The 19,267-nt window shown below is 36.5% G+C and overlaps 1 protein-coding gene across 3 annotated transcripts in view; it reads left to right on the top strand.

Annotated features, from left to right (window-relative positions):
* The first annotated feature begins 1,194 nt into the window (after positions 1 to 1,194).
* Positions 1,195 to 19,267, top strand: part of LOC102579610 (transcription initiation factor TFIID subunit 4b-like) — a 25,006-nt gene continuing 6,933 nt past the window's right edge. The window contains exons 1-16 of one of the 3 annotated variants that reach the window (XM_015303680.1): positions 1,196 to 1,466; positions 2,566 to 2,640; positions 3,879 to 3,984; positions 6,171 to 6,754; positions 6,837 to 6,932; positions 7,019 to 7,103; positions 7,199 to 7,392; positions 7,486 to 7,965; positions 10,897 to 11,027; positions 11,140 to 11,227; positions 11,348 to 11,483; positions 11,615 to 11,670; positions 11,753 to 11,809; positions 11,908 to 12,048; positions 12,230 to 12,295; positions 12,421 to 12,685. In XM_015303680.1, the coding sequence (XP_015159166.1) occupies positions 3,888 to 3,984; positions 6,171 to 6,754; positions 6,837 to 6,932; positions 7,019 to 7,103; positions 7,199 to 7,392; positions 7,486 to 7,965; positions 10,897 to 11,027; positions 11,140 to 11,227; positions 11,348 to 11,483; positions 11,615 to 11,670; positions 11,753 to 11,809; positions 11,908 to 12,048; positions 12,230 to 12,295; positions 12,421 to 12,685 (2,476 nt within the window). In that variant the 5' untranslated portion in view covers positions 1,196 to 1,466; positions 2,566 to 2,640; positions 3,879 to 3,887. Of the gene's footprint in view, positions 1,467 to 2,565; positions 2,641 to 3,876; positions 3,985 to 6,170; positions 6,755 to 6,836; positions 6,933 to 7,018; positions 7,104 to 7,198; positions 7,966 to 10,896; positions 11,028 to 11,139; positions 11,228 to 11,347; positions 11,484 to 11,614; positions 11,671 to 11,752; positions 11,810 to 11,907; positions 12,049 to 12,229; positions 12,296 to 12,420; positions 12,686 to 19,267 lie in introns of those variants that run through there. The other 2 variants (XM_015303678.1, XM_015303679.1) reach the window with 2 other exon arrangements.

A 19,267-nucleotide genomic window follows, 5' to 3' on the forward strand; every position in this document is an offset into this window, starting at 1 on the left:
TTTCAATTATATCCCAAAAGATCTCATCTGATTATATGAGTAATATTGAAAGGAAACATGCTATGGCACTCGTTTGCCAACCATTTTTTGGCTCGTCAAATGAAGAATATTAATTTCTACAAAACATATTTAATTCAACTTCGATTGCATTTGAAATTTTTTATAAATGTATGAGGTATAACTAGTATAGTTGTATAAGGGGTTATTTTATTGCTATTATATTTTTATTTGTGGGACTCATGCTTTATTGTTATTCTTTGCCTTTTGTTTCTGTTTCCTACTCTCTCTCTTTCTTCGCTTTTTCTAGATATTTTTTTAAGTTCTATTCGAAAATCAATTTAATTACTATCTTAGTTTGTTTGGATGAAAATAATAATTAATTTTTTACTTATTTATTTTAATAGAAAATGTTTTTCAAATTATAATTTTTATTATTCTATAATTAAAGGCTATGAGCATAAAAATATTCAAGTTAATTCTTCGGTCAGTCACTTATCCCATAAGAATTGACCACTAAAATTATTTTGTTTCTTTTCCTCCCATTTTTCATTTATTGTACTTTAAAATTTTTTGCCTTCATATTTCATTTTTTTTTAACTTCTACTTTTAGGACCCATTTAAACATAAATATTTATTTATTTATAAAATAATTTTCACTTTATTTGAAAATTGATTTTTGACCATGAAAATTTGAAACACCACATTTTCTTTTTGAAGGTATATTTTAAATTTGGAAATATATTGGTATAATGTGTTTTTTCAACTTACTTTTCACTCTTGAAATGTTATTTAAGTTTAACATGAACATTATTTTGAATATTATTTTGAAAAAAAAACATAATTCTATTTTCAATATATATATAATATGAATTCTATAGTCAAATATCTAATAATAATAATAATCATAACCATGCTTTTGATCTCGATAACTTCTAAATATTTAATGTGTAATATATTCAATTGTATTTGTATTACAAATTCATTTTACTAAACTAGTTTTATTAATTATATTTTTAAATTTTAAATTTTATTATTAATATATTATGTAATTATTTAATGATAAAAAAAATAATTTTTAAAAATATTTTCAGTTAAAATAAATAAGTGAAAAACTAAATTATTTTTCACTATACAAACTGATGGAGTAATTAAAATTGATTCAAATTAGATTTAGAGAAAACAAAAATTGAGAAAAAAGAGGAAAGAGAAACAAATATATCAATAAAATAATCTCTCTCACGACCACCCACCCACCTTTCCCGGACCGGCGCTGACCCCACCCATTCCCGACCGGCGCCACGCCACCATCTCCGACGGGCGCAGCCTCAGCCGCAGGTCGCAGCAGCAGAGGGCTGCAATAGCAGCGCACAGAGTTCGGCAGCAGCAGAGAGCAAAGGGCGTCGCAGCTCTCAGTCGCAGAAGCTTGCCGGCGACGCAGCTCGCCGTCGCAGAAGTCAATTTATAAGGTAAGTATATTTTTTCATGGTGTTTTTATTCATTTACTGAAAAATCCTTGCCCATGTAAAAATAAAGCTTTGATTTCTTTTTAGAAACAACTTAAAATGATATGGTTCCAGATCTGATAATACTCCTTTAAACACTACTGTAATTGTCTTTTTTCGTTGTAATTTTGTGAGAGGGAGAGAGAGAGAGAGGATCATTTAGGAGAAAATGAGGATAAAATAGAAGGGGATGATTTAGGATTATTACTTTATATTATATTTTGGTTCAAATTACTTCTTCTGCTTCTACATCTCCCTCCTAATTGTGAAAATTTTATTCCTTATTTTTTATTTATTATTGGAATATAAAAATAGTAGGGGTGGTAATGTACAGGATCAAGTGGGGGGCTAATTAATCCTCACAGTCACTAAGAGGAAGAGATTACTTGGGAAATATGTGACTTTTAACCAGTTGGCCAGCAGAGATAGCTCACCAGCAAGAACAGATGTTTGGAAATTATTGTTAGTGTAAGTATTGGGGTGCCTATACTTAGAAACTACCTTTGAATATAGTCTTAAGACTAACAAATATTGAGGCCAGCACTACAATATTGAGGCCAACACTAGATGTTTCGATAGAGGAGGTAGTTTTTACTTTTTAGTGTTATATTCAACATGTCAAGATTAAGCTTTTACAGGACCAAGTTTCTAACAATTTTGTGGAGTGGGTGTGGGGTCAAGACAGCTTCATTATAAGAAAAAAGTACAAAATGGACAAAGATTCTAATAAAAGATATACAAACAATAGTGGAAAAGGAGAAACCATAAGAGTCCACCAAAGAGAAAAAGATGCAAGTGCTATGTATGAAACCTATTTGAGAAGATAAAATACACATTATGTAGCTCATAAACAAGAAGATCTGGTAAAATCAATTACTTCTCTAACAAGAGATCGTCAAACACAAATGAGTTGCATTGTAATTTCCAAGTGATGCTTTCAAAAGTCGGAAATCTTGAATAGATGAAGGAATTAGGTGTTTACCAATTGTCAACTGTTAATAATGACTGAGATCTCTCTATAATGACCACTAAAGAAATTTTAAATTGTTTCTTTTCGTGCTAGGCAACTGAGGAAGCTCAACATCTAAAAAAGTTGATACAAGACTATATTGCTTCTTTCATCAAAGTAGGAGATAAGGTTTGGTGCTTCTAAATTTCTAAAGTTCAAGTACAATTGTTTTCTATAATGTGTTTGTGTCCACCTAATATTGATAGTTAGCTTTAATTTTATGATAATTTGTTTGTGTCCATTGAGTGTTTGTTTAGCATAAGTACCAACACTAGTTGATCCTATTGATGACAAAATTGAATTTTTTACAAAATCGATTTGTGTCCATCTAGTGTTGACACTTAGCTTTAAATTTAGAAATAATAAATTTGTTAAGCATAAATATCAACACTAGTTGATCCTATTGATGACAAAATTGATTTTCTTGCAAGATCAATTTCTGTCCATCTATTGTTGACACTTAGCTTTCAATTTAGAAATAATATATTTGTTAAGCATAAGTACCAACACTAGTTGATCCTATTGATGACAAAATTGATTTTCTTGCAAGATCAATTTCTGTCCATCTATTGTTGACACTTAGCTTTCAATTTAGAAATAATATATTTGTTAAGCATAAGTACCAACACTAGTTGATCCTATTGATGACAAAATTGATTTTCTTGCAAGATCAATTTCTGTCCATCTATTGTTGACACTTAGCTTTCAATTTAGAAATAATATATTTGTTAAGCATAAGTACCAACACTAGTTGATCCTATTGATGACAAAATTGATTTTCTTGCAAGATCGATTTGTGTCCATCTAGTGTTGACACTTAGCTTTAAATTTAGAAATAATATATTTGGTAAGCATAAGTACCAACACTAGTTGATCCTATTGATGACAAAATTGATTTTCTTGCAAGATCGATTTGTGTCCATCTAGTGTTGACACTTAGCTTTAAATTTAGAAATAATATATTTGTTAAGCATAAGTACCAACACTAGTTGATCCTATTGATGACAAAATTGATTTTCTTGCAAGATCGATTTGTGTCCATCTACAGATTGACACTTAGCTTTAATTTAGAAATAATATATTTGTTAAGCATAAGTACCAACACTAGTTGATCCTATTGATGACAAAATTGATTTTCTTGCAAGATCGATTTGTGTCCATCTAGTGTTGACACTTAGCTTTAAAAAGTTGTTAAAGTTATAAAGTTGTTAAGTTGTTTAAAGAAGTTAAAATAAATATTGTGGGTTAGTTAGTGAATTTAGTTGTCGGAATTAATTTGCGAATTAGCTCTTTTCATTTACTGGGTCACAGATATGTATGTTTATGGTGAAATGGTTGATTTATGTGAATTTTGGATATAAATATAGGATGAAACAATGCATTCGGGGGCAGATGTGGAGGCATTCACTGCTGCCCTAAACAGGGATATCGGTGGAGATAATTCACAATCTCAGCCTTCGGATTCCGATAGCGGTAATATATTATCACTATTTAGTAATTGAATTTTTTCAATTTTATTATAGATTGTAATTCAACTAAGTTTATTGCCAACTGCAAAGATTAGGCTAAATTCTGGTCATTAGATGTATATTGGTTCTTGAGTGAGTAGTGTTTTTTGGTAAAGATTGTGCTATGTTGGCATTACTAACATGGGAAAATAAGTAGTAGGGAGACTGCTAGGGTGAGTAATTGCTAATGGAAGGGTAGAAGTAGGGGAAGTTGTAATTGTTGTCAAGAGTTTGGTGGGGAGAAAGTGTGGGTACTTTATGGCACCTCTGGAAGTTTTGTAGCGGAGAGAAGCTAAAATATCGCAAAGTTGTTGGGTGTGCACTGTGCATGGGATGGTTTGGAACCATCATACAATTTGGAGTGATTAGACTAAGTAACAAAGAAGTATAACAGAAAAGCAGTGTAGAACAAGGATATCAGTTGTTCTTATCCCTATTTCTGAGAAAGCTTTGGATGAAGGTCTAAGTATTTTTTTTTTTTTTTTGATAACCGAGAAATCCGTCTGTGACCCGCCCTTTGGACCAAATGGATGAAGGTCTAAGTATTAGATGTCAACTATTTAATTTAGGAGCTTTAGCATTTTTACGTCAAAATAAATTATTTAAGTAGTATCGGAATTTAGTTGACACGGGGCTTATTCATCTAACTGAATTATTGCTATTTCAATTCTATTGTCCATATGATTATTGCTTTTGATTATTGTTATTTTTCTGTTATTACGAGTACATCTGTTCCTATTGTGCATTTCCTAAAACACACTTTAAATTCACTTGGTGCTTGAAGCCAGCAGACCTTGGTGCCTTCTAGCTTTTCACCTTTGAACACTGAATTATACTAATAGAGTTCCCCTACTCAAGAAAGCAGTATTTACGATGCTACTTTTTTTTTTAAATAGGTAACTTTGTATTATATCACAAAACAGTACAACCATTATATACAGATGTCTCCTTTTCCACTGGTTTCCGTCTATATTGGGTCTAAAACATCAATTACTGATACAGTGTCATTGGAGTATACTTGATTACTCCAAAAACATAACAATAAAATGTAGTTTAACTTGACTTTCTGGACATCATTCTCTATGCTCTCAAAACACCTAGAATTCCTTTCTTTTCAAATAGTCCACCATATACTAGCAGGGATAATTCTCCATCTGTTTCTGTCCTTTGCATTCACCCCTGCTGCCTCCCAACTCTTCAAAGCCTCTGATACCTTTCTGGGCATGGTCCAGGAGATGCCTTTGAGGTTCAAAAAAATCCTCCATAGTTGTTGGGTATACTTGCAGTGTAGGAACAAATGGTTCACTGTCTCTAATGCCTCCCCACAAAGGAAACAGCTATATAGCAAAGGTCAATGTTCCTTTTTTTCTTCTTTTATTGTAGGTCAAACCCATTTCAGTATTAACAGTGATACTCTTTTATAACTTTACCTTTATAAAAAAAAACAGTGATACTCTTTTATGATAATGTTTCCGGATCCATCTATTACATTTTGCCTCTGTTGCTTTAGTATCACCCTCCTATTATCTCATTCTTCGATTTCTTATTAGCACATATTATTTCTTTTGCTTTCGGCTGTTGTATTATTTGCTATTGATACTGTTTTGTTCTTCATTACGGTAGTTCCTTTTCAAACTTGCTTTAAACTGCTTTATTTGAGCCAAAGATCTTTCAGAAACAACTTCTTTACCTCCACAAGTTGGGGATGTGTACCCATCACCCTCCTCAGACCCCACTTATGGACAGACTAGGTATGTTGTTGTTGTAATGTATGTCAAACCTCCTCAAGCAGGAGTCAAACAATGGTTTTTCCTGCTTTGTCCTCTTGATGACTCGAACCCTTTACACTCATTGTTGTAGGTGAAGGGCCCTTTTGGCTAAGCTCTCCTTCCCTTGCCTTAACAAAGAGAAAAATTGTTTTTCCAGTTTGCGAATTCATCTGTGTTTCATATATCAGCAGAGTAAACATTTCAGAGTTACATGAGAATATCTAAGCTGAAAGAGTATTGATGTGAAGACGATTTGTGATTGTGATCGGAACTTTGTCTTAGAAAGCTACTGTATCTTCATCACTTGCTTACTTTGTCTTCTTTCAGTATCTGTTTCTCCTTCCTTGGAAACAATCTTATCTTTTGCATAATTTACAAACAGTACCATTGTCTCAAGGAAGCAGTTATACCTCAAATCAGTTTGCCCCATGGCAAACTGCTAACCATGATGAAAATGCCAGTCGTTGTAGCCTTCAAGATTCTGAGACCATGCAGCCAAAGGAGGAAAATTTGCCTGATATGCAGTTGAAGAGACTTGATACAGATTCTCAGAATCAGCAGCAAAAAAATGATTCATCACAGGAGATCAATTCCCTTCCTTTGCAGCATATATCCCAGGACAGTTATCAAACCACAGAGGTTGAACAGGACACACTTCATTCTTCTAGAGCAGTGAATATGCAGAATCCTGAAAAGAACACGCAAAATCCAGAATCTCCACATCTAAATTTACAGGGAGCAAATAATCTACAATCCATGCAGTCTTTGACAACTAGTGGTCTGCCACGTGTGGCAACAATGGCAGGTAATCAGTCAGAATCTGCAACTGGGTCGAGCAGCCAAGCAGCAATGAATTTAGCTAAACAGGGAAAACAAGTTCCTTTTGCCATGCTTTTCCCTCACATACAACCCCAACTTGATAAGGACAGGGCAGCGCAACTCCAGACACTTTACGTTAAACTCAAAGTAATGTTATAGCTGACTTTTTTGTGCTCATTTTGCCTTTTCTGTTATGTTAGTTTTGTCAACAATTGGAATGTGTATACAGAAAAATGAAATTTCCAAGGAAAGTTTTGTAAGGAACATGAGAAGTATAATTGGTGACCAGATGCTCAAAATGGCTGTATATAAATTTCAATCTCAGGTAGATGAAGCAGCACTTTCAGTTGTTACATCAATAGTGAAATTCTCAATCATTGTGTATTAACTCTATATCAAAGTTTAATTCAGGCATCGAAAAACTCACAGTCTGTTCCCGGTCAATTTCCTCAGTCTCAGGCTTCACAGCAGCAACATTCGCTTATGCCAGCCGATGGTACCTTTGTTCTCTGAATCTCTTTGGTTTGTTCTAATCAGGTTCGAGCTTATTTCTGACCTTCTCTACCGGTGCTCCTATTCGAATTTGGACAGATTCTAGCAATATGGCAATTGAGAGTAAAGCTCAAAAGTTGCATGAGGTGGAAAGCCAAGCCGATCTGCGTGGAGCCCAAGGAAGCCAGATGCCTTCTTCTAGTTTAACTGCTGTAAAACAAGAAAGGGATCACACACCATTTCCGATTCAGGGACTTAACAGACAACTGCAACAACATTTACACTTCTCGCAGGTATCTTTTCCCACATTTGCAAATGCAGGGAACAATTACAGTGCATATTCTGCATCTAATGTCAACTCTTCAACAACACAACCTCTTAAACAGCAATCTGATGATGCACAAATGAGACAAATTTCAGTTCAACAGAACAGAAATGCAACTCAGTTTGGAGTGCCAACACAAGCCATGGGAATAATGAGTGCCCCTAAGTTTGAAAAGCAAAACACTTTTGGCGAAGCCAAAAGATTACCTGGTGGGGGTCTTAATATTTCAAGTACTTCAAGAATCCAGCAGACCTCAGTTCAGTGGCAACCCTCTGCCAATAAAGAGCAGAAAAGTATTCTTTCATCACCAATGACCAATCCAAAGCCTGAACCAATTGATCATTTCCATGACCAGCTACATAGATCCCAGTTATCGCCCTTCTCCTCTGTTCAAGTGGATCAAGGAAATTCCACTTCGGAAAGTTCAAGGGATGAATCTATTGAACAGACCTCCAGAATTGGTTTATCATCAACGACTAGCATGAAACCTTCAAATTCAGCCTCGTCTTCCATGTCATCTCATATGGACACTAGCACGTTGGTAATTTTCTTGGTTTGCAACTTTGCATCCTGGCTTGATTTATTGACTTCTCAAGTGAGGATATATTATAGATTGTAGAAGTATAAGAACATGTTTTTTATACATACATGCATGCATACATACATATATGTATGCATATGTATACATAGATATATTTCTAGACATTCATTTTTTAAAAAAAAAAATTCTCTGTGTCACTATTTTTTTGGCTGACTTTTCCCTCTCTGCTCTATGAATTGACTGTTTCATTATTGAACTATAACTAATGAAACTCCTCTAGAAAAGAAATTTGAAAAGCTTGTCTATGTGAGAACTCTCTATATTTTATAGAATAACCGCTCATGTCACTACCCAAGATTATGAATGTACTGTCCACTTTGGCCCTACAGACCTCAGGGATTTGTCCCTTGGACTACACCATCAAGGACAGGAGATGAGAAAAATGGAGAGGGTAGAGCTCAACTTTTTGCTTTTGAATTGATTTTAGGGAGTGATAGGAAGGAGCAGGGGAGAGAGAGGGAGGAATAAGGTTATGAACAAGTGATAAAGTTTATATCTGTCCAAAAGTGAGCAGAAAATGAGAGAAGGTGACCTCTTTTAACAAGAATCCTGTAGTGCCAAAAAAAAACTACAATCTTACTAACAGTTGAAATACTTCATTAAGGGCTGGCATCAAGTAACAACAATCCATTTTTCTCCCTCATTATTAATCCAAAATCTTTTAAAATCCCCCTTTCCTCTCTCCTTCTTTCTTCCACATGGTCTTCCTTCCTTTCTCATTCTTTCTTTCAATCCAAAACATTTGTAAAAAGACAAATCTCTATCACTGTCAAACAATTGTCGACTTGATTATTCTTTTGCTAAATTTGGTTTTCAATCCTGCATTCATTTTCTCCAACTTAGAGCCTGTTTGGATTGGCCTACGTTAGGTGCTTTTAAGTCAAAATAGCTTTTAAGCAGTTTTTGTAGTGTTTGGGTAAAACAAAAAAGTGCTTTTAAGCCAAAAACAAAAATAAGCCAAAATCCATTAGTTAGAAATCCTAACTTATGACTTTTGGCTTATAAGCCCATCCAAGCAGGCTCCTAATCCACTTTATCCTTATTATTATTTTTTTTAAAATTTATTTTTGATAACCGAGAAATCCGTCTGAGACCCGCCCTTTGGACCAATCACAACCTTCTAAACTCGGTGGATAATGGGCCCGCCGCTCTACCCTTTATCCTTATTATTTTGGGTAACGTAAATAATTCTTATTTCTGTTTTTATAACTTTAAGAGCCGTGTTACCACCGTAACGGCTTGGTCTTACATTTTTCCATCAACACGATATCATGGCCCTCATTCCTTCCTTCAACAATGGACAGAAACTTTCTATTTTTTTTTATCCATAATGGAACTAAAAACAAAAACATTACTTTGAAAAACTGTTCAAATCTCAACTTGTAGTAAGTATTTTATTTGTCATCTCAAATTGATGGAGGAAATAGCTTTGAAGAGAGCTGCAATATGGTAGTACAGGTTGATGTCATTAAATCCATTTAAACATATTTCAGAATTTGTAATGTGTATTCTTCAAGTCAATAAGGAGGAAAACAATCGTTTTTATGCTATTACATGTAACAAAGATAAATACATTTCATCTATTTTTATCTTTAGGATAATGGAGCATCTGGAACTCTATGGTAGAAACCCAACCTGTATTGTTAGTTGTTCTTCTATTGGAATATTTTCTCTTTTTCTGGTTTTTGAAAGAAAATCAATGGCATTTAAACAGAAATATAGGACTGTTTAAAGTAGAAAGTACAGATTTTTTTCCCACAAAGCCCTCACTGCAGAGGGTCAAAGTGAACGTAGAAAGTTTTTGGCAACATGAGATCTGTTTCTGGCAACACTTTGTAGTCATCATATATCTTATTTCTCACTTACAATATTTTTTGATTGCACGTCTCTTGAGCTTGCTAAAATATTTATGTTTTGTCTTGCATTCAGTGTTTTAAAAAACGTTTTTGGGGCGAGTTTCGGGGTAGGGCGTACCAAAAACGCTCCGGGGCGCAAATTGAAGGCATAAATCCATAGGGCGTAAGTCCTAAAATTTGGGGCGTAAAAACATAAATCCTAGGCGTAAAGCATACGCCCCAAGCGTTATTTTTGTTTAAAACCATTTTTGCTTAAAATCATATTTTTTATTTTTTATTATTGATGTAATGATACTTATATTTTATGCTATCATGTTTTATCATGTTGTAGTGATTTTTGCTAAAATGGATAAATAAACTCTCATAGAAAATGACATTATTGTAAATAGTTTTTTAGATAATTGTGTCTGAAATTGATAGGATACTACTTTCATAGCACTATGTTTCTGAGGCAACACTATTCATTTTTTGTTATTACTTTTACACTTTTTATCCATTTCTTCTTTAAAATATATAAACAATAATCCGTGCAAATATTAATTGAGGGTGGAAGGACTAGTAAATGTGAAGATGGATGATAATTTCATTTTAAATATTATTTTGGCTATTATCATTTTTTGTGGTGTTAGTTGTTACTTTTCTCAAATAGTAACTATAATACTTTTTTCTATAGTATTGGTTATTAATACATTTCTTAAATAATAATTATCATATTTTTACCCTATATTATTGGCTATTTATTATAACTATTTGTAAAATAAAGTTTTACTTTTGCTTATTTTCTTAGTAATAAAGTTATAAAATTGAATATACATGAGATATACGCCCTATAGATCCATGGAACTTACACCCCGTGTTTCGGGGCTTATGTCTCGCCCCATCCTGCATAAAACACCTCGCCTCGCGCTCCCGCCTTTTATAACACTGCTTGCATTATATCTTATTTGTTTGAAGTTGTGGATTAGATGCATGCTTCTCAGTGTCACTTTTCTTCTTTCACTTTTTGTTACTTCAGTTAAGTTCTCGGACACTTTCTGTGACATCTCCACTTGGGCCAGGAAACAATGGAAAGACTCCTGTGAAAAAGCCTTCCATTGGACAGAAGAAGCCCCTTGATGCGCTAGGTTCCTCACCTCCACCTTCGGGGTATACTAATTCTGAGCACCTTTACTATGATGTTTTGCTGGTATAGTGTCTCAATATTTTGTGTGTTGTATTGATTCCACTTTGTATTGTTTTATCCCTTTACATTTCACAGAAAGAAGCAAAAGGTGTCGGGAGGTTTTTTAGATCAGAGCATTGAACAACTTAATGATGTTACTGCTGTTAGTGGAGTTAATCTAAGGGTAATACCTCCTTCGATGCCCAACAGTGGAATGTATCTTATGCTCATCACTAATTGTTTAAACCATTTAATCTGAAGTATTTCCAAGTAGTTTGATATTATTTTGTAATTCATAAAACAGGAAGAGGAAGAGCAACTATTTTCTGGGCCCAAGGAGGACAGTCGAGTTTCTGAAGCATCTCGTCGAGTTGTGCAAGAAGAAGAGGAAAGGCTGATTTTGCAGAAAATTCCACTTCAGAAGAAATTGACAGAAATCAGTTAAATCCCTCTTTTAGATCTTCCCTTTATTTTTGATGTGCAACTTGTTATTATACAATTACATGATAGAGTAAGTCATCTTCCTAACTAAATTGCAATGTTTTCTTGCTTACCTAATTCTGTCTGACAGTGGCAAAATGTGGTTTAAAGAATATGAGCAGTGATGTGGAACGATGCTTGTCGTTGGTGAGATATGATCTTTTTCTGTTTGTTTTACTTTTTTTTGGGAAATTCTTGTGCCACTGAACTTTGAACTTTCAACTTCCAGTGTGTGGAGGAAAGAATGCGTGGACTCATAAGTAGTCTCATCAGACTGTCAAAACAGGTTAACATTCTGCTTGGTTAAATTTTTTCTAAAATATGCTATGTGAAAAGCTTATAGGATTCTCATATGAACCTGAGATAGAGGTCTGCTTTCTGTAGAGAGTTGACATTGAGAAGTCAAGACACAGAACAATTGTCACCTCAGATGTTCGTGAAGAAATCATGTCAATCAATCGAAAAGCCCGGGAAGAATGGGAAAAGAAACAGGCTGATGTGGAAAAACTCCAAAAGGCAAATGAAGTGAGTTATCCTTCTTTCCACTTTGAGCGTTCTTTAACTAAGTTTCTACTGGTCAATGTTAATATGGAAAATTATGTTATCTGTTCCAAAAAAATGACAATATGGAAAACGTGCAACTTAAAAGTTACCTTACTCAAAAAAAAAGAAGAAAAAAAGTGTAACTTAATGACTTGGATATCAGCCTGAAGGTAGTATTGGAGTTGACGGTGATAAGGAGAAGGATGAGGGTCGCGGGAAATCAATAAAGGTACATACTCTCCCTTGCTCACACTTCTTTTTTTTCTGGATAGTTTTAAGATCCATAGAGAAGTGTCAAATGTAATTTCTTTCATAACTAACTTTGATCCTTCCCAACTGTTTGTATCTTTGCAGGTAAACAAGGACGAAGATGATAAGATGCGAACTACAGCTGCAAATGTTGCTGCTCGAGCTGCTGTTGGAGGGGATGACATGTTGTCAAAGTGGCAATTAATGGCTGAGCAGGCAAGACAAAAGCGTGAAGGGGGAGGTGACGTGGCTTCTGGTTCACAGCCTGGTAAAGATGTGACTAGGAAGAATTTATCAGCTCCCACAAGGAGCTCAAGGGACCCCCAAGAAGCTGAGAAAAGGATCCAGTCATCTGCAATATCCACACCTGGTATGTATGATACTGATCCGTTATTGGACCTAGTTTCGAGATTCATATGACTAGCATTCTAAATATGAATGTTGTTTCTCATATTCATGGTGTTTAGAGTAGTTATGACTTTGGTTAACATGATTGATATGATCCTGAATCACACATTGTTTGAAATCATATTTTAGCTTTTCTTTCGCATAAACTACCATATGAGGCATATTCAGAGATTTGAAAATATAGAAAAGTTATAATTTGAAATATTTTCCTTTCCAAAATGTTTAAGAAAATTCTGTTGTTAGATGGGGTATCCAATTCCATTCACAAGGTTAAATGGAATTGCATTGTATCTCTATATTTTTGGTGTAAAGAGATAGGATTAGAGGATTCAGATCAACTTTTTGATCAACTTTTAGAATTCTTAGGATCCTTGTAAGTATTATGCTTTTTGTTCTTTTCTGATTTTTTAAAAGGTCCCCAGCATATCCTTAATGCTGAAGAATACAATGTTTACCAATTCTCAAAAAAATAACACCAAGTATTACTAGACTTTCTAGATGATCAAAACCTTATAAGCCCAACAAAGCGTTGAAGCAAATTGATAAAATAAGAAGGAACATTCTTTTGGAGGGTATGGATATATGGTAGCACTCAACAAAAATATTATCTGGTCAGTTGGACCAAAGTAATTAAGCCTAGACAGTCTGTGGGTGCCTAGGACCAAGGGATCTGCCTGTCCATAATAAATTTTCGCTCATGTAACGGTCCTGGAGGTATTGCAATGAGGAAGACTCTTTCTGAAGATATATTATTAAAATTAAACATGGGGAGCAAGACTTCTGGCACACTAAAGTATACTCTTATTGTTGCCCCCTGAAATACATAAGCAGACTTTGGGAAGATTTTTCCAAGTATGCCTATTTTAGAGTATGGCTGGGGAATAGTACTTTACAGGAAAAACTCCTAAGACAATACCAGTTAAATGTGCTGTCCCGAGCCACAGTCAGCCAATGCAGGGAAGAGAACTCTTGGAATTTGCACTGCAGAAGGAATTTTTCAAGACTCGGTGGTGGATTAGCTGGGAGTTCTTCTTGATAGATTGCAAGGGTTCTCAATTGACACTTCTAAAAAGGACAGATTAGTTTCGAGTTTCAGCCAGGTTGGTGCATATTTTCTTAAATCTTGTTAAAAGAAGATCTGCTCTTACAGCAACAACCAGGTTGGTGCATATTTTCTTAAATCTTGTTAAAAGAAGATCTGCTCCAACAGCAATATTCCTGAAGTGTGACCCCAGTGACTTTGTCTAGAAAGTATTCCAACAAGATAGCCTGTTTTAGTTGGTTAGCAATCCTAGATGCTTGCTTAGCTCATGATAACCCTGCAAAAAGGATAATAATTCTATGCAGCAGGTGGGTGCAGATGGCTTCCCTTTCATTACATCCAAACAAAATGCTCCCAGGCACCTGTCCCGAGGTAACTCTCTCCCCTACTTCCTAGGGGGGGAGGGTCTCTCTTTCCGGCACTCTCTCGCCGGAACCTTCATTTCCATTCCTTCCCTTTCATTACCTTTCTTAACTATTACCTTACGTGATAGTTTTCCGAGATTCAGATCCTTCTTTCAAACTTTGCAATGGGTGACAATAGGATTTATTTCAATGCGGGTTTTAAGTCTTTCGACATCACTAAATGGAGCACTGACAGCTCTGTGTGGTTCGAATGGGTTGAGAGGAGTAGAAAGATGATGAGGAGATCTTCCATGAGCAGCAAAACCATGGAATGGATCTGCTTCACTCTCAGAGAAGCTTCCAGCGATCAGAAGAAAACAATCAGAAGATGGAAAACTGCAGAAAGAGAGGCGGAGCATTTCTGTACTAGGAAACATAATGAACATGGAAGATTTATAATATCATTTCCATCAATAATGGGGGTAGGTCCATACTGGTCAGCCCAGAATTAACCTTGAATGCGGGATGGCATGATATAGCATTTAAAATTGAAAGGTTCATTAAATGCTCTAAAAGAATGGAAGTGCCAGGACCTCCTAGAATAACCAAAGCCAACTACGCTTATGCAAAAGCAGTTAAGGATAGTAAATGGCAATCAGAGACTATAAAGGAGGCAGAGATTACGAACAATGCTAGTACTATTGAAGTCCTCACACATGCTGAAGACCAAGAGAATGGGCTTCTAGAAAGATAGCTTAGTAGGTCATCTGGAAGGACAGATGAAGGAAAAGCCAACTTTGCCTGAAATAAGAAGATGGTCATCAACACTCTGGAAAAAGGCATTTGGAGTTAACATCTATGAAATGTATGGAGGTATGTTTCTGTTCGAGTTCCCTAACATAAACATGGCAGAACAAACCCTCCAAGGGCAGTGGAACTGGAAGAATCACAGATTCAATCTAGAATGGTGGAATCCGATGGTGGGTTGTCTCCCCAATAATACTTTGAAGATGGAAACATGGATCAGAATTGTTGGAATCCCCCTTCATCTTTGGTCGGAGAGAGTATTTCAAGAAATCGGAAACTTATGCAGAGGTTGGGTGGCCACAGAGGAGGAAACAAAACTAAGAAATCATATGAAGTGGGCAAGAATTCTAGTTGCCAATGATGGAAGAAACATTCCCAAAGAAGTTTCAATCTCCAGAAATGGAGTAATATTCCACTTTCCGATTTGGGTTGAGTGCCAAGTCAGAGTAGAGTTACAACCGAAATCTTTGCAAATTGAAAATAGAGTCACCGGAGAAGATAGAGCACATAAATACCCAGTACATGCCTTAACACAGCAGTCTGAAGGTGGTAAAGGTTGTGGTAAAGTCATTAGTAAAGCCTGTGGAAAAGTACAATCCCATCAGTTTAGGGATGCAAGATTTTGCATCAGAGGAACAAGTGGATACAACTGTAAAAGGAAGAGAGGGGGGGCCACACGTGGGGCACACATCTCATTTAATTGAGGGAGCTGCTTTGGGCCATCAGCAACTCAATAGAAAGAGGAAACTTTACAAGAATGGGCCAGACTTTTCAAGTCAAGTCATTTTTAATGACATAACTTGTAAAAGCCCAATACCACTTAACAGTGGTAATTTTCCAGAACTCCCAGAGCTGCAATACAATCAAGAAACAGAAAGAACAGTCATGCAGAACATGAATCAAATTTCCTATGCGGAGGAGGAGATGGTAAACATGGTCGGGGAATCAATTATCGAATCTCAACGTCAATTAATAGAGATAGATGATAATGAACTAAGGGGGGAGATTTCAGAAAAGGAGGATAATGGTTTGATCGCTCTCATGAAGGACTGGGAGATTGAGGAACCAGAACCGCTGCAAATTCAACAACAAGAAGAAAAAAGGAATAAGGAGAGGGAGACTTCAAACTAGGTACAACAAAACTTGATCAAACTGGGTAAAGTTTTGGGTGTTGATTTCCAGGGCCATGAAGAGGAGGCCTTGGAGTTATTACTTCAAGTAGACAGTTCAAGACAAACCAGAAGAATGGAAGTAGAGGTTCTCAAGAGTTAGAAAGTCTAGTAAGCTTTGATGTGAAATTTAAAAACAGTGGAAACAAGGGTATGGGGAGAAACTTGCTCATTAGTGATAGATGAAGTTTAAATTGGTTTCATGGAATGTAAGGGGACTGAATAATAAGGATAAGAGAAGATTAGTCAAAAGTGTTATGGGGGGATGGAATGCAGACATCATTTGTTTGCAAGAAACTAAGTTAGAGAGGGATGTGATAGAGGAGGTTAGGCAAATTTGGGGAGGGAGATGGGTTAAATATGCGTGTTTGGGGTTGGTCAAATATTTTGGACAATTTCCATATGCAGAAGGCTCCCAGGCACATCTCCCAACAAAATTTAAATCTCCCCCTACCAAACTTTCTCTACCCACCTCCGGTGGTCCTTCTGACCACCGAAAAATCTTAGCCCTCTTTCCTTCCTTCCTCTTCCCTCCTTTTTTCTTTCTTCATGGAGAACACCATATACTTTGCAGTAGGATTCAAATCATATGACCTGGAGATGATGTCAGGGACAACAGGAGTCTGGTATGAATGGACTGAAAGGAGCAGAAGGACAGTTACGAGGACTTCCTTCAACAAAAGATCGATGGAATGGATAGTGCAGGTCTTGAAAGAGGCATCTAAGACGAAAGGGAATGTTGTCCGAAGTTGGAAGAAAGCAGAAAATTTGTCTGAAATTTTCATAGCTCGCAACTACAACAAATCTGGACGCTACATGAGTTTGATAAATGTAAGGGGAAGGAGGAGATCAGTTCTTATCATACCAGAGTTGACGACAAACTCTGGATGGGCAGATATTGCAGAAAAGGTGGCTAGGTTCATTAGCAGTCACAAGACGGTGAATAAACTAGAGGAATATAGGCTATCTGATAGCAATATTCCATATGCAGAAGTGGTCAGGAATTTTAGATGGGAAGGAAGAGATGGGAAAGAAACAGAAACAAACTTTACGGTCAAAAGTGGAGGAATCATCAGCATTAATGACTCTTTAGTAAATCAAAACGAGGTGTTGAAAAGGAGTTTGGTGGGAGCTTTCAATGCCTCTACAACTCTTGCTGAGGTTAGAAGGTGGTCCAACAGCAACTGGAGACAAGCCCATGGTCTAAACATTTATGAGATGGGCAATGGTTTCTTTTTATTTGAGTTCCCCTCCAAACTCATAGCAGAGCAGGTCATGGAAGGAGATTGGATCTGGATGAAAAGCCCAATAAAACTACAATGGTGGAGCCCCTCCATCGGAACAGCAGAATCATCAAATAGACCCAAAACAACATGGGTAAGGATCATAGGTCTCCCTCTCCACCTCTGGTCCCAAAGACTCTTCAAGATCATCGGAGAATACTGCGGTGGCTGGGCAGAAACAGAGGAAGAAACGACGCTACGGAATCACATTAAATGGGCCAGAATCAAGGTTCGCAGTGACGGAAGTAACATCCCGAAGGAAGTGACGATTGAAAACAGAGGGACCTTATTCACGATGCAACTTTGGGCAGAAGCTCCGACGAGGGTAGCCATCGGAGCAGAAGGGTCGACTGAGCCTTTAATCCAGCAGTCTACGCAAGGAAATCCACTGGGCAAAAGGAGGTGTAATACGGGTAATGACCTCTGGTTATTAGAAGATAACAGAGGGGAAAACAGAGATCTAATCACTGGCATAGACAGGGACAGGCACATGGGCTCTGTCTCTGACACTACAGCTGTTGTGGGCCCTATTTCACATGTGCACAAGGAAGGTCATATTTTAAATGATATTGGGCCACTATTAGTTAAAAGAAAAGGGTTTATAGCTAAGGGAGGCCTAACTTCTTTTAACGAAGCCCATTTTTTTATTAATGAGGCCCAACTTCTGGAATCCCAGCAGACAAAAGAGACAACACCAATAAATATTGACCCTATGATGGAAAAGAAGAAAAAAGAGTTGCTCAATAGAATTACTGATTTTGACAATATTCAACAGGACAGACCTCTGTCTGATGTTGAAGTAATTCAAAAGGCAAGTTTAACTAAAGAGTTTGAAGACTATGCTAAAAAGGAAGAGATAGCTTGGAGGCAAAGATCAAGGACATTGTGGATTAAGCAAGGGGACAAGAACACTAAATTCTTTCAAAGGATTGCAAATGCTCACAAAAGAACCAATCACATTGATAAATTGGTGGTGGAAGGTGATGAACTAACAGAAGCAACAGATATCAAGAGGGAGGTGGTTTTATTTTATAAGAAGTTGTACTGTGAGACTGAAAATTGGAGACCTGCTTACAACATGTACCCCTGTCCAGTAATCAGCAGGGAGGAGCAACAAGATTTACAGAAACCTTTTGAAGAAGATGAGGTCCTGAAAGGGCTAAAGGCATGTGCTATAGACAAGGCACCAGGTCCAGATGGGTATACTATGGGCTTCTTTGTGAAGTGTTGGGAGATTCTAAAGGGGGATGTGATGGCTACTATCCGGAACTTCCATTCTCAGGAAGTTTTTGAAAAGAGCCTTAATGCAACTTACATTGCACTCGTTCCAAAGAAGAATGGAGCCAAAGAATTGAGAGATTTTAGACCAATCAGTCTGATTGGAAGTGTCTACAAACTAATTTCCAAAATTCTTACAGAAAGGCTAAAGAAGGTGATGCCAAAGCTGATTGACACTCAACAAATGGCCTTTCTGAAAGGAAGACAGATCACTGATGCTGTTCTCATTGCAAATGAATGTCTTGACTCAAGAGTGAAGGATAAAATCCCAGGCATAATGTGTAAACTGGACATAGAGAAGGCATATGACCATGTTAACTGGGAGTATTTGCTTGGAATTCTACATAGTATGGGTTTTGGGAGGAAGTGGATAAGATGGATAAGGTTCTGCATTAGCACTGTCAAGTTCTCAATACTTATAAATGGTTCTCCTGAAGGTTTCTTTCCGGCAAGCAGAGGCTTGAGACAAGGTGATCCACTCTCACCTTTCTTATTTTTGCTAGTCATGGAAGGCCTGAACAGTATGATTAAAACAGCGCATAGGAATGATTGGATAAGGGGTTTTAATGTGGTCAAAGAGGTGAATACTAGATTGGAAATCACCCATCTGCAATATGCAGA

Source organism: Solanum tuberosum, unplaced genomic scaffold, assembly GCF_000226075.1.
Source record: "Solanum tuberosum cultivar DM 1-3 516 R44 unplaced genomic scaffold, SolTub_3.0 scf00467, whole genome shotgun sequence".
Classification (NCBI taxonomy): Eukaryota; Viridiplantae; Streptophyta; class Magnoliopsida; order Solanales; family Solanaceae; genus Solanum; species Solanum tuberosum.